Source organism: Engystomops pustulosus, chromosome 4, assembly GCF_040894005.1.
Source record: "Engystomops pustulosus chromosome 4, aEngPut4.maternal, whole genome shotgun sequence".
NCBI lineage: Eukaryota > Metazoa > Chordata > Amphibia > Anura > Leptodactylidae > Engystomops > Engystomops pustulosus.
The window spans coordinates 145,638,866-145,653,416 of record NC_092414.1 but is presented as its reverse complement, the minus strand read 5'-3'; the positions used below and the strand labels follow the sequence as shown (position 1 = coordinate 145,653,416).

The 14,551-nt window shown below is 47.1% G+C and overlaps 1 protein-coding gene across 1 annotated transcript in view; it reads right to left on the bottom strand.

Annotated features, from left to right (window-relative positions):
• The window catches only part of LOC140127366 (long-chain fatty acid transport protein 2-like), a 33,061-nt gene extending 24,396 nt beyond the window's left edge, over positions 1-8,665 (bottom strand). Inside the window, exon 1 of the mRNA XM_072147973.1 lies at positions 8,125-8,665. Within this exon, the coding sequence (XP_072004074.1) occupies positions 8,125-8,599 (475 nt within the window). The 5' untranslated portion in view covers positions 8,600-8,665. The remainder of the gene's footprint in view (positions 1-8,124) is intronic.
• Between the last annotated feature and the right edge of the window lie 5,886 nt (positions 8,666-14,551).

The following is a 14,551-nucleotide window of genomic DNA, read 5'->3' as shown; positions in this document are numbered from 1 at the left end:
ATTGCGGGGCCTACCTCGGTCCAGGTGTTTGAGGCCTACTATGCCTCCTCCTCCTCCCACCCCTCCTCCACCTCCTCCTCCGAACGACCATCCGTGGGCATGGCGCCATCAGTCGGTAGCTCTAGGCACAGCAGCAGTGCCGTCGCTAAGCGACAGCAGGCGGTGCTCAAACTGCTGAGCCTAGGCGATAAAAGGCACACTGCCCAAGAACTATTACAGGGCATCACGGCGCAGACTGATCTGTGGCTGGCACCGCTGAACCTGAAGCCAGGCATGGTTGTGTGTGACAACGGCCGTAACCTGGTGGCGGCTCTGCAACTCGGCAGACTGACACATGTGCCATGCCTGGCCCATGTGTTAAATCTGATAGTTCAGCGTTTCCTCAAGACATACCCCAATCTGTCTGATTTGCTCACGAAGGTGCGCCGCATCTGTGCGCATTTCAGGAAGTCCAGCACAGATGCTGCCACTCTCAGGGCAGCGCAGCGCCGCCTCCAACTGCCCGCTCACCGACTGTTGTGCGACGTGCCCACGAGGTGGAATTCAACACTGACCATGTTATCCAGAGTTTACCAGCAGCGCCGAGCGATTGTAGACTGCCAGATGTCAACTTCCACCAGAACTGGTAGTCAGGTCAGTCAGCTTCCTCAAGTCTACAATGAGGAGTGGACGTGGATGTCTGATATCTGTCAGGTGCTGAGTAACTTTGAGGAGTCAACACAGATGGTCAGTGGCGATGCCGCCATCATCAGCCTCACCATCCCGCTGCTTGGCCTGTTGAAAAACTCTCTGGTCAGCATGAAGTCGGAAGCTTTGCGCTCCTCACAAGAGACAGGGGAAGAAGATTCCCTTGTTGATAGCCAAAGCACCCTTAGGTCTGTTTCTCAGCGCATATCGGAGGAGGTGGAGGTGGAGGAGGATGAGGAGGAAGAGGAGGAGAATGTTGGCGAGACACAAGAGGGGACCATTGTTGAGTCCTACACTGTTGAGCGTTTATGGGCAGAAGAAGAGGAGTTGGAGGAGTTGGAGGAGGAGGAAATGGACAGTCAGGCCAGTGAGGGGAGTGAATTCTTACGCGTTGGTACTCTGGCGCATATGGCAGATTTCATGCTAGGCTGCCTATCCCGTGACCCTCGCGTTCAAAGAATTTATTCCAGCACCGATTACTGGGTGTTCACTCTCCTGGACCCACGGTACAAGCAAAATCTTTCCACTCTCATCCCTGGAGAGGAAAGGAGTGTGAGAATGCATGAATACCAGCAGGCCCTGGTGCACAAGCTGAAACAGTATTTCCCTTCTGACAGCGCTAGCGGCAGAGTGCGTAGTTCTGCGGGACAAGTAGCGAGGGAGAGTAGGCGAGCAGGCAGCTTGTCCAGCACTGGCAAGGGTACGCTTTACAAGGCTTTTGCCAGCTTTATGTCACCCCAGCAAGACACTGTCACCTGTCCCCAGTCTCGGCAGAGTAGGGCTGATCTTTACAGAAAGATGGTGAGGGAGTACGTAGCTGACCATACCATCGTCCTAAATGATCACACAGCTCCCTACAACTACTGGGTTTCAAAGCTGGACATGTGGCACGAACTGGCGCTCTACGCCTTGGAGGTTCTTGCCTGCCCTGCCGCTAGCGTCTTGTCAGAGCGGGTTTTCAGTGCAGCTGGTGGCATCATCACCGATAAGCGTACACGCCTGTCGACTGACAGCGCTGACAGGCTGACGCTTATCAAGATGAATAAAGCATGGATTTCCCCTAATTTCAAATCTCCAGCAGGTGAAGGAAGCTCAACCTGAATAATTTATCCACTCCTCCTCCTCCTCATTTTCCTCCTTCTCCTCCTCTTTCTACAGTAAAGCAGAGGAAACTGGCTGTTTTTTGACAGGGCCCACTGGCTCTAGGTATAGTACTTTATGCATTTAATTTTTCTGGAGGGCCACCGACACGGTCCTCTGTTTTAAACAATTTTTGGGAGTGCCACATACAGGCACTCAATCTATTCAATTTTTCTGGAGGGCCACCTTTCCGGTCCTCTGTTTTAAACAATTTTTTGGGACTGCCACATACAGGCACTCAATCTATTCCATTTTTCTGGAGGGCCACCTACCTGCTCCTCTGGTTTGAAAAATTTTTTGGACTGCCACATACAGGCACTCAATCTATTCCATTTTTCTGGAGGGCCACCTACCTGCTCCTCTGGTTTAAAAACTTTTTTGGACTGCCACATACAGGCACTCAATCTATTCCATTTTTCTGGAGGGCCACCTACCTGCTCCTCTGGTTTGAAAAATTTTTTGGACTGCCACATACAGGCACTCAATCTATTCCATTTTTCTGGAGGGCCACCTACCTGCTCCTCTGGTTTGAAAAATTTTTTGGACTGCCACATACAGGCACTATCCAAATTGAATTGTCTCCATAGCAGCCTCCACACGTTGTCTCCATTGCTACCTCCAAAAGTCGTCCATATAGCTGCCTCCATACATCGTCCCTTTATCAAACGAGGTTTGTCAGGCCGAAATTTGGGTTGTTTTCATGGATTCCACATCAAAGTTGTTAACTTTGTCGCCACCCTGCTGTGTTATCCACAAAATACACTGGCAAACTTTTACCATTTACGGATATTATTTCAGCGCTTCTTGCGCATCTGTTTACATTCCCCTCACCCGCCATATCCTAAACTTATAAGAACGCTACTACACTTGATCTTATACAAAAGGTTCTTAGAAGTGCTGTTTGGGGAGTAGCCTAGAGACAGGGGCTTGGATTGGCGAAAGCTCGCCTAGCAGCGGAGCGCCAGCTCCATGCGCATCATGCGCTTCTTGCGCATCTGTTTACATTCCCCTCACCCGCCATATCCTAAACTTATAAGAACGCTACTACACTTGATCTTATACAAAAGGTTCTTAGAAGTGCTGTTTGGGGAGTAGCCTAGAGACAGGGGCTTGGATTGGCGAAAGCTCGCCTAGCAGCGGAGCGCCAGCTCCATGCGCATCATGCGCTTCTTGCGCATCTGTTTACATTCCCCTCACCCGCCATATCCTAAACTTATAAGAACGCTACTACACTTGATCTTATACAAAAGGTTCTTAGAAGTGCTGTTTGGGGAGTAGCCTAGAGACAGGGGCTTGGATTGACGAAAGCTCGCCTAGCAGCGGAGCGCCAGCTCCATGCGCATCATGCGCTTCTTGCGCATCTGTTTACATTCCCCTCACCCGCCATATCCCAAACTTATAAGAACGCTACTACACTTAACTTGGTGCAGGCTGGGACCGAGTCTGACCCTGGGGCTGGTCATATACTGCCGACGCAGAGGATTGCGGGGCCTACCTCGGTCCAGGTCTCAAAGGCCTACTATACCTCCAAATCCTCCCACCCCTCCTCCACCTCCTCCGAATTACCATCCGTGGGCATGGCGCCATCAGTCGGTAGCTCTAGGCACAGCAGCAGTGCCGTTGCTAAGCGACAGCAGGCGGTGCTCAAACTGCTGAGCCTAGGTGATAAAAGGCACACCGCCCAAGAGCTATTGCAGGGCATTCCACATCAAACTTGTTAACTTTGTCGCCACCCTGCTGTGTAAGCCACAAAATATACTGGAAAACTTTTTTCATTTACGGATATTATTTCAGCGCTTCTTGCGCAGATGTTTACATTCCCCTCACCCGCCATATCCCAAACTTATAAGAACGCTACTACACTTGATCTTATCCGAAAGGTTTTTAGAAGTGCTGTTTGGGGAGTAGCCTAGAGACAGGGGCTTGGATTGGCGAAAGCTCGCCTGGCAGCGGAGCGCCAGCTCCATGCCAAGAACCAACTAACATAGTTTTAACTGCAGCACCTTTAATCTACTACTAGTTCACTGCCTCCATACATCGTCCCCTTATCAAACGAGCTGTGTCAGGCAGAATTTTGGATTGTTTTCATGGCTTCCATGTTAACTTTGTCGCCACCCTGCTGTGTAATCCACAAAATATACTGGCAAACTTTTATCATGTACCAATATTATTTGAGCGCTTCTTGCTCACCTCCTTTGGTTCCTCTCTGCTACCCATTGGTTTGAAGCCTGAGTCCATTTAGGGTATGTCGCCATGCCACTCTCTAGCCTTCCGCTGCTGCCGCTGCCTCTGCATGCCGTCCCCTATAGTGTCAGGGTCAATTATTGGATGTTTTAGATGCTATCTAGCTTCATTCTGTCACTCTGTCATGGCCATGCTGTTGCCCATAATTTTGGCATAATGGTGCATTTAAGCAGCCTCAGAGGCATCCATGCATGCTGCCCCTGCTGTTTCCTGTCCATTTCCGTGGTGTTTCCATCCTTTTCTGAGGTTCCCAGGTGTTTGGCCAAGCTTCCCTGTGCAGAGCCTTGGTCCCCTTGAAAAATGCTCGAGTCTCCCATTGACTTCAATGGGGCTCGTTACTCGAAACGAGCACTCGAGCATCGGGAAAAGTTCGTCTCGAATAACGAGTACCCGAGCATTTTAGTGCTCGCTCATCTCTAAGTAGTATCCATCTTTTTAATGGGGGGGGGGCTCCTGGTCCTTCCAGGTCATCACCACCACTTTTCGGGCGTAGTATAAGACAAACCTAAAGAAAATTTTGTCATAGTGGCCATTGACAACTTCGTTTATGATGCCGAGGAGACACACAGAGGGAGACAGTAATCGTGGGAAATCAAAGTGTAAATTTAGGAACTCCAGCACTTCGGACCAGAAGACATGAACCCTAGGGCAGGACCAGACACAATGCAGGAAGGATCCGACTTCAGTTTCTTTTCATTGATCAGTTTAGAGCCTGTTCATTTTGTGTTCACTGACAACATTGGATCAGTGGAAAAAAACTGAAGTGTGAAAGACCCCACTGAAAAGAATGGGTCAGTAAGGCGTCAGGGACAAATCACTGAAGCCAGAGGGAGAAAACCAATCTGTCCATAAACTGGAATGGGTTCAGTGAAAAATCACCCTAATTCCGAGAACACATTATATACACATGCACTCTAATTAGGTAACTTCTAAAGGCAATTGGAATCATCATACTTTTCATTTTTTTTTAATTTGCAAAAGCATGTATCATTTCTTTACACTTCACAAATACTTAATACTTTGTGTTGCTCGGTCATATAAAATATAAATAAAATACATTCAGGTTTGTGGTTGTAACATTTAAAAGTAAAACAAGGGAACATTCGGTGGGAATTTATACTTTTGCAACCCACTATAGCTGTTCCTTTATCCAGTTTATACCTCATTATTTTGGGCTACGACCTCTATGAAGGGTTAAAGTTCTTTCACATCAGCATGGATGTTCAGCTTCTGTTTTGTCTCTGTGTCCACAAAAAAACTGGAGGTTTAACATTGCTTTAAAAACACAAAACCTCGTTTATCAGCCTCGTCAGTGAAAACTAAGTTTAATCTTTTTTTTTTTTGAAGACCCATAGAGTTCTATTGCCTTCCATGATCCGCTTCAGTGGAAAAATAGGACATGTTTCATATTTTTTTCCAAGGAAAATGGATCAGTGAAAATAAAAGCCAATGTGAAAACACCCATAGAAATCAATGGCTTTGTGAGGAGTACGTGGAAATCACTGAACCATTCCTCTAGCTGCATATGTTAATTGATGCAAATCTGCCTGTGAGTCATATCCACTAGGGACAGAAGGAAATTTAGGAGGCTTCCACTTGGTTAGTACAAAGGAGCCTGTACCATTTTACATGGTAGGCAAAGTTAAATAAACTGACGAGACAATTCTCTGGAGATCAAAAAGCTGATAATTCCAGAATAGCTGGAAGAAATTGAAGCACCTAACACCAATATGTTCAAATAGCTGGGAAAGCCCAGACCTTATAATTTGGACCAGATGGACATCCATCTTTTCCCAACCATATCTACTATGATACTATGTGGTACTGTGGTGGGTGATGCCTCTTGTACAGGTGTCAAGGGATGACTTTTAAAAGGGTATTCCCATAAGGACAAGAGTCTTGAATATACTCAGGATAACAAAATGACACATTCTCTAATTCAAAGTTATTAACGAAAATACAGCATTTCACAGATAGAAGTCCAACCTGTCTATCAGTCCTGGCTGTATACAATTTTGGTTTCCCCTAGGATCTGACCATAAATCTTCTTACTATGGTCAGGCAGTGCAGATTCTTCTCATCAATAGCTTATTTTAACTTCATGCTGCAATATGCTCTATGCCTCCAGCCTCTTCCCCGTGCATTACAAGACCAGCTCAGATACAGGGTCTTTCTGCCAGCAAGCAGCAGTGTGTAGAGACTTACTCTACTAGCTATCAGCAGAATAAGATCTTTATCCGGCATATAGCAGAGCTGACTCTGTGTCTGTTGTAGGTGAGGTAGCAGAATTGAGATGTCATTGTGTTTTATATCCATCTCATGGATCTCATTATCGATCATCTCTGATCTGTCTCATCACTCTTTTTCTATGTACCAGATTCTAGTGAATGTCCAGAAACTAAGTAAAATTGTGTATAAACCTGGACCCTGATAATCTAAGCACATTGTCAGCTCAAAGCATCTCATAGCACAGAATCCCCACCAACACTCTGGAATTTTACACTGACTGACATGAGTAAAATTGTAAAGTAAGGGGTTAAAAAATCATCTTTATTGTGTAAACAATAAAATTTGAGAACTTTTTTTCATGGGCAAACCCCTTTAACCTTCGATGGAACAAACTTTTCTACAACAATATTGGACAATAATAAGGTCCTTACACAATAGTTTAAGGACCTCTATTGATTTATTTAGCAGATTTAGATCCATGCTTAGAAAGGTATCTCTATTCTCTGTTTCTAGGGGTCTATAGTTTTGTCATATGGCATCCAGTAGAGTATGTCATGTTTTTTTCTGAATATGTTATCAGAGGCAGACAGAAGCCATGCATTTCTGCAGCTGGCATATTTTAGCACAGAGGTTCTCTTACTTATAGTATATAATCTGGAATTTGAGCTGTTCATACACTATCTGTATAGTTGATAAGTTACACAGTTGATAAGGTAGAGAAGTCTATAAAGTCCAACTTATGTGTCTAACTTATTTCCATGAAAACATGAAGTGAATGGCACAGTATGATTCCCTGTTTTGTCTAGTACAATACCAGGCACCCTGATGACACTCAGAAGAAACCTATTATAGTCAGAAGATCTATCATCACCATTAGATACACACTGATGTATTTACTTGTATTGCTTGCCCAGATAACAGAAAAATAACATTTTGAACAAAACTTTACCATGATAAAATCTAGAAACTAGAACATCTACATATCTGCTGTGCTCCCATAGCTTCCACAGGAATGTGTGCAGGTCAGTTTTCATTTATAGAAACTCTCTCATCTTTAGTTTCCAATGAAATCTCCCTCGTGAATGTAGTATGTATAGTCCGGGTAACAGTTGCTGGGATACTACAGGGCCCTGGGCACACGAGGTGGCATCAGCATGAGGACTGCCAGCTACTGGAAATGTTTTGTATCAAAGAAGGTGTGGGTCAATGATGCAATACTACATCTAAAACATCTCTATACACTCTATAATAACATTTTCATGACCTTCTTGAAGGGGTTTTCCTACAAAATGAGTTAGACCCTATCCACAGGATAGGCTCTAACTTACTGATCGGTGGGGGTCTCAGTGATGAGACCTCTACACATCATGAGAACAGGGATCCTATGTACCTCCATGGCTTTGCAATCTCCATTAGCTCCATAGAGATGAATGGGCGGAACGGACATGCACAGCCATCTGCTCCTCTCATCTAGGGGAGCGATGAGGGGTCTGACGGAAGTACCTCGGACCCCCTATTTTAGTGATCTGTGGGGGTCTCATCACTGAGACCCCAACTGATCAGCAAGTTAGTCCCTATCCTGTGCTGGCTGGATTCCAAGGACCATGCAAATTGCCTGGGATGGGACTACTTGTATCATAGTAAAATATTTTGCAAGGATTCCCTGCTTGCAGGCAAAACAACAGATTGCATACTGTCTTGTGTCACTGAAATAATGCAGATACTGCCATACATGTATATCAGATTAACTCATAAAATGTATAGGACCCCCTTGCTCACCAACACGTGAATGCATAATATCCTGGATATTGGATTTTCTCTTACCTGGAGCAGCAATCAGTACTTTAGCCTTGCAGCAATTAAAGCAATGAAGAAAGGATTTCGAGCGGATATTATAGTTCATACAAGCCATTGGGCATCCTAACTTGGCTAATGCTAACCAAAGCCAGATATATGCAGGTTCATTGCCCAGGAAAATCGCCACACAGTCACCTTTCTTCAGTTTTGCATACTGACTTAACGCCCAGGCTGCTTGGTTGCTTTTAAGGTCTATCTCCTTATAAGTATACGACTGGTCTTGATATAGAATAAATGTCTGGTTTGGTCTGACAGACACCTGTTTCAAAAACATATCCAACATGCCAAAGGAAGGGCAACGTTTAACTGCTTGTTGTATCCTCCGTGCATAGCCAGCTGCTCTGAAAAAAAACCTGAGGTCCTGCCAGAGGTATGAGAATAATATGCGTTTCAGCATCCATAGTAGCGGTATCCCAACCAGAGCTTTCTGCACGATAGACATCCTGCAGAATGGGGAAGCGAGTCTCGCTGAATGTCTGATTACAAACAATGAAGCAGGGGAGGTGTGTGCTCTACACAGGCAGCACAAAGACGACTATCGTGTACTATGAACTCTGAAAAGATCACGTTTCATAACTTTAACCTTTTACCTACCATTGAAACACATCTCCATAACTAAAGTAATACATTCTGTGCATAGAAATAATCAGTATCTATAAATAAACAATACACTCATGCGAGAAATAAGGTACACCTTCTTTGAATTCTATGGTTTTACATATCGGAACATAATATAAAAAAAAGTCTGGCCCTTAAAAGGTTTTAAAGGGGTTTTCCCACAAAAGCAAGTTAGGCCCTATCCGCAGTATAGGGCCTAACTTGCTGATTGGTGGGGGGTCTCAGTGATGAGACCCAACAGATCACAAGAGCAGGGGACTGATGGGATCCGAGGTACCCCCATTGGAATGACTGGAGCAGCCGGTCGTGCATGCACGGGCTGCCCTGTTTATCTCTATGGAGCTGATGGAGATTGTCAAGTACAGCGCTAACCAATCTCTGGCAGCTCCATAGAGATGAATGGGGCAGCCCGCACATGCATACCTCCCAACCGTCCCGTTTTGGGCGGGACAGTCCCGTTTTTTAACCCTTGTCCCGCCTGCACGGACCGTTAAGTGAAAGTCCCGGTTTTTTTGCGGTTTCACGGATTTTTCCGTTTTGTCCCGCCCCCGAGTCCCGCCCCCCCCCCCGAGTCCCGCCCCCGAGTCCCGCCCCCGTCCTGCTCAGGATACAGAGAAGCCAGGGGGCGGGGTACAGCGTCCTCCTCCTCTCCAGCTCCCGGGCTGTCTGCTGCAGAGCCGGCACCTCCCCCATCCCCTCCCCTGGGAGGCAGAGCCCTCCCTGTCCTCAGGCTGCCACTTGCAGGCACATGGATGGATGGATGGATGGAGCAGTGCAGAGTGTCATGTTCTCTGCACTGCCCCTGCACAGCAGCCCCAGGGGATCATCCTCCGTGCAGGCAGGAGCTCTCCAGCTCTGCTACATCAATGGCTCCCTGCCCCCACCTCCTCCTGCTCCTCACTGAAGTTCGTCTGATGAAGCAGAGCCGAGTGTGTGCAGCTGCTGCAGTGTGATAACAGGTACTCTACAGGGACTGCAGGCAGCAGCTAAAGGGTTAAACACTTTCCTCCATAGACCCCCTGCCCCCATCCCTAACCCCCCCAGTGCCCTTCTATTCTGCTTTTATTGTACCATATACTTAATCCCTTAACCCCTTAAGGACGCAGGGTTTTTCTCTCATTTCTCGCTCTCCAACTTCAAAAATCCATAACTTTTTCATTTTTCCGTGTACAGAGCTGTGTGAGGGCTTATTTTGTGCGTAACAAATTTTACTTTCCCGTAATGTTATTTATTTTAACATGCCGTGTACTGCGAAGCTGCAAAAAATTCCAAATGTGGAAAATTTTTTTTAAAAAACCGCACATGTCACGTTCTTGTGGGCTCAGTTTTTTCGACTTTGACTGTGCACTCAAAATAACACCTCAGCTTTATTCTTTGGTTTGGTGCGATCGCGGTGATACCGGATTTATAGGTTTTATTGTGTTTTAATACATTTTCAAAAATTAAACGCATGTGTGCAAAAAAGAATAAAAAAAAAATTTTTGCCATCTTCTGACGCTAATAACTATTTCATATTTCGGTGCACGGAGCTGGGGGTGGGGTCATTTTTGGCGAAATGAGCCGACGTTTTCATTGCTACCATTTTGAGGTCTGTGCGACATTTTGATCATTTTTAATTTCATTTTTTATGTGATGTAAAAAGGTGTAAAAGTCGCATTTCGGACATTTGGGCGCCATTTCCCGCCTCGGAGGTCACCGCCGCCCGTAACCGTTTTTATATTTTGATAGATCGGGCATTTTGGGACGCGGCGATACCTAATATGTTTGTGATCTTTACTGTTTATTATGTTTTATATCCGTTCTAGGGAAAGGGAGGTGATTAGAATTTTTAATATTTTATAAATTTTTTTTATTTTTAAAACCTGTTTTTTCTTTTTTTTCCACTATTTCTTAGACCATCTACGGTACATTAACCCTAGATGGTCAGATCGCTTCTACCATATACTGCAATACTTCTGGCTCATTGTAACGAACCTGCAGAAGCCATGTAGCCTCGTGTCAAAAGAAGACCCGAGGCTACCACGGCAAACGATCGCCGCCCCCGATGACGTTCGGGGGCACAGCGATCGTAAAAAAGACTTTGCCGGCGACAATGACCGACTGCGGTTATTAGCGGTGGGGGTTTTCTGCAACATGCAAAACCCCCCACCTTGTATGAAGAAGACTCAGCCCGTGAGCCCTCTTCATACACTCCTTATACTCTCTGCGTCGTAGAGCTACGGCGCAGAGCGTTAAGGGGTTAAAGGGGTTTTCCCACAAATACAAGTTAGGCCCTATCCATAGGACAGGGCTTAACCTGCTGATGTGTGGGGGTTTCAGTGATGTGACCCCCATAGATCATGAAAACAAGGGGTCTGTTGGGGTCCACATAAGGTCCATGTCATCGCTCTATGACAGTAATGGAGCAGAATGGTCATACACGGCCGTCTGCTCCATTACTCTGACGGAACGATTTTTGCGTTTCCATATTTCACTCCCCACTTTCAAAAATCAATAACTTTTTTATTTTTCCACGTACAGAGCTGTGTGCGGCCTGTTTCTGCGTAACAAATTATACTTCCTAGTGACAGTATTAAATATTCCAGGCCCTGTACTGGGAAGCGGGAAGGAAAATATCAAATGTGTTTTTTATGGCTTTCACTGCGCGCTCAATAGGACTCCTCCCCTTTACTGCGCTCCATAGGACCCCTCCCCTTTACTGCGCTCCATAGGACCCCTCCCCTTTACTGCGCTCCATAGGACCCCTCCCCTTTACTGCGCTCCATAGGACCCCTCCCCTTTACTGCGCTCCATAGGACCCCTCCCCTTTACTGCGCTCCATAGGACCCCTCCCCTTTACTGCGCTCCATAGGACCCCTCCCCTTTACTGCGACAACGAGCATGTCCCCCCCCTAGACAACGAGGATTTCCCCCCCTAGACAACGAGCATTTCCCCCTGCTAGACAACGAGCATGTCTCCCCCTGACCCCTAGACAACGAGCATGTCCCCCCCCAAGACAACGAGCATGCCCCCCCCCCTAGACAACGAGCATGTCCCCCCCCCAGACAACGAGCATTCCCCCCCCTAGACAACGAGCATGTCTCCCCCCGACTCCTAGACAACGAGCATGTCCCCCCCCTAGACAACTAGCATTTCCCCCCCCCCTAGACAACGAGCATGTCTACCCCTGACCCCTAGACAACGAGCATGTCCTCCCCTGTGGCTGCGTGCCCTTTTTTGTGTGTTTGTGTTATTTTTGTCTTCCAGGACCGTGCCTGCTGTGGACTGCTTCGGATTCGAAGGATTACGTCTATGACCGACATTTCTAACAAATAAAATGGTCAACGAGGGTGTGTCTGCGTCTTTTGTTCAATAAAATTTTCTGAAAACGGTGTGATTATTTATTTTTTTGCGACACTCTTCATAGTTTGCCGTAGTAGTGGTGCCGGCTAGGTGACGGTGCTCATTACTAAGGGCTGGCCTTAGTGTTTGCCTTAATTTTTTTGGCAAATTTACACTAACGCCCATACCATTACCCCGGTACCCACCGCCACCAGGGGTGCCGGGAAGAGCCGGGTACAAACCAGTACCTGACCGTCTATAGATGGTCAGGTGTTGGGGCGGCTGCAGGCTGTTATTGTTGCGCTGGGATAGCCCCCTAACAGTGGGCTATCCCAGCTCAGTAATGGCAGGCTGCTGCTGCTTTTTTGTATCAGGCTGATTTGAACAATAGGGGGCACCCCATGCCGTTTTTCCCCCCCATTTTTTTGTAAAAATGGGGGAAACAGCCTGGGAGCCCCCTTTAAAGGGGGGACCCCACGCATATTTTTGTCAAAAATTTGAAGAAAAAACGGCATGGGGTGCCCCTATTTTTCAAATCAGCCTGATACAAAAAAGCAGCAGCAGCCTGCCATTACTGAGCTGGGATAGGTCACTGTTAGGGGGCTATTCCAGCGCAACAATAACAGCCTGCAGCCGCCCCACTACCTGACCATCTATAGACGGTCAGGTACTGGTTTGTACCCGGCTCTTCCCGGCACCCCTGGTGGCGGTGGGTACCGGGGTAATGGTATGGGCGTTAGTGTGAATTTGCCAAAAAAATTAAGGCAAACACTAAGGCCAGCCCTTAGTAATGAGCACCGTCACCTAGCCGGCACCACTACTACGGCAAACTATGAAGAGTGTCGCAAAAAAATAAATAATCACACCGTTTTCAGAAAATTTTATTGAACAAAAAACGCAGACACACCCTCGTTGACCATTTTATTTGTTAGAACTGTCGGTCATCGATGTAATCCTTCGAATCGGAAGCAGTCCACAGCATGCACGGTCCTGGAAGACAAAAATAACACAAACACACAAAAAAGGGCACGCAGCCACAGGGGGGGACAGGCTCGTTGTCTAGGTGGGGGACATGCTCGTTGTCTAGGGGGGGGGGACATGCTCGTTGTCTAGGGGGGGACATGGTCGTTGTCTAGGTGGGGGTACATTCTCGTTGTCTAGGTGGGGGTACATGCTCGTTGTCTAGGGGGGGGTACATGCTCGTTGTCTAGGGGGGGGCATGCTCGTTGTCTAGGGGACATGCTCGTTGTCTAGGGGGGGCATGCTTGTTGTCTAGGGGGGGCATGCTCGTTGTCTGGGGGGGACATGCTCGTTGTCTAGGGGGGGGCATGCTCGTTGTCTGGGGGCGGACATGCCCGTTGTCTGGGGGGGACATGCTCGTTGTCTGGGGGGGACATGCTCGTTGTCTAGGGGGGGGCATGCTCGTTGTCTGGGGGCGGACATGCCCGTTGTCTGGGGGGGACATGCTCGTTGTCTAGGGGGGGACATGCTCGTTGTCTAGGGGAGGACATGCTCGTTGTCTGGGGGGGGCATGCTCGTTGTCTAGGGGAGGACATGCTCGTTGTCTAGGAGGGCATGCTCGTTGTCTAGGGGGAGTGGAATATGCCCCCCAATTATATACATAAATATACATTGGTGCCAGTGGATGCGTTGAAGGTATGAGCAGTGGCGTGGCCAGGGGGTGTGGTTAGGGGGCGTGGCTAGGGTGTGGCTTCTGTGGGTAAAAAAATCGCCGCGGCGCGCTTCGCGCGCCGCCATTTTGTCCCTCTTTCTCCTCCACAAAAGTTGGGAGGTATGCGCACATGCGTAACCGGCTGCTCCAGTAATTTCGTGGAGCCATGAGGGTACCTCGCATACCTGTTCTCGTGATCACTGAGACCCCCACTGATTAGCAAGTTAGGCCCTATCCTGTGGACCTGTTTTGTGGTAAAATGCAGTGTGAAATGACGGGATTGCAAATGGCCGACAGTTTTATAGGGCTGTGACATCACATAAACCTGCCGGTCGCTGATTGGCTCACATGTCTGTGCATGTCATCAAGGGTGTTCCTTTCTTCTTCACAGAGTTCTCTGCCCCATGTAACACGTTGTGCTCGTGGCCATTTTGCTAAAAAAGGGGGGAAAAAAAATTGTTCCCACTAATCACGTAAACTTCAGATTAGTGCCGAAGCGAAGTTTTCCTGAAATTCTAAACGAATTCCACTTTGTTAGAATCCATTTGCCCATCTCAACATCACAGTACTGCAATGTATTATAAATTGCAAGACTAATATAAGGATGCTGACAAGTAGTGAACATATCCCCCCCCCATGCTACATAATATAGGGGTAAAAAGTCATAACAGAAAAAGAAAGGCCAAATAAAACATGAAACCGTATGCCTTCATCAAAATATCTCACGGAGTCCCTACAGAATCTCGTCCCAATAACACCTCTTTCAAATACCAGTTAGTAAA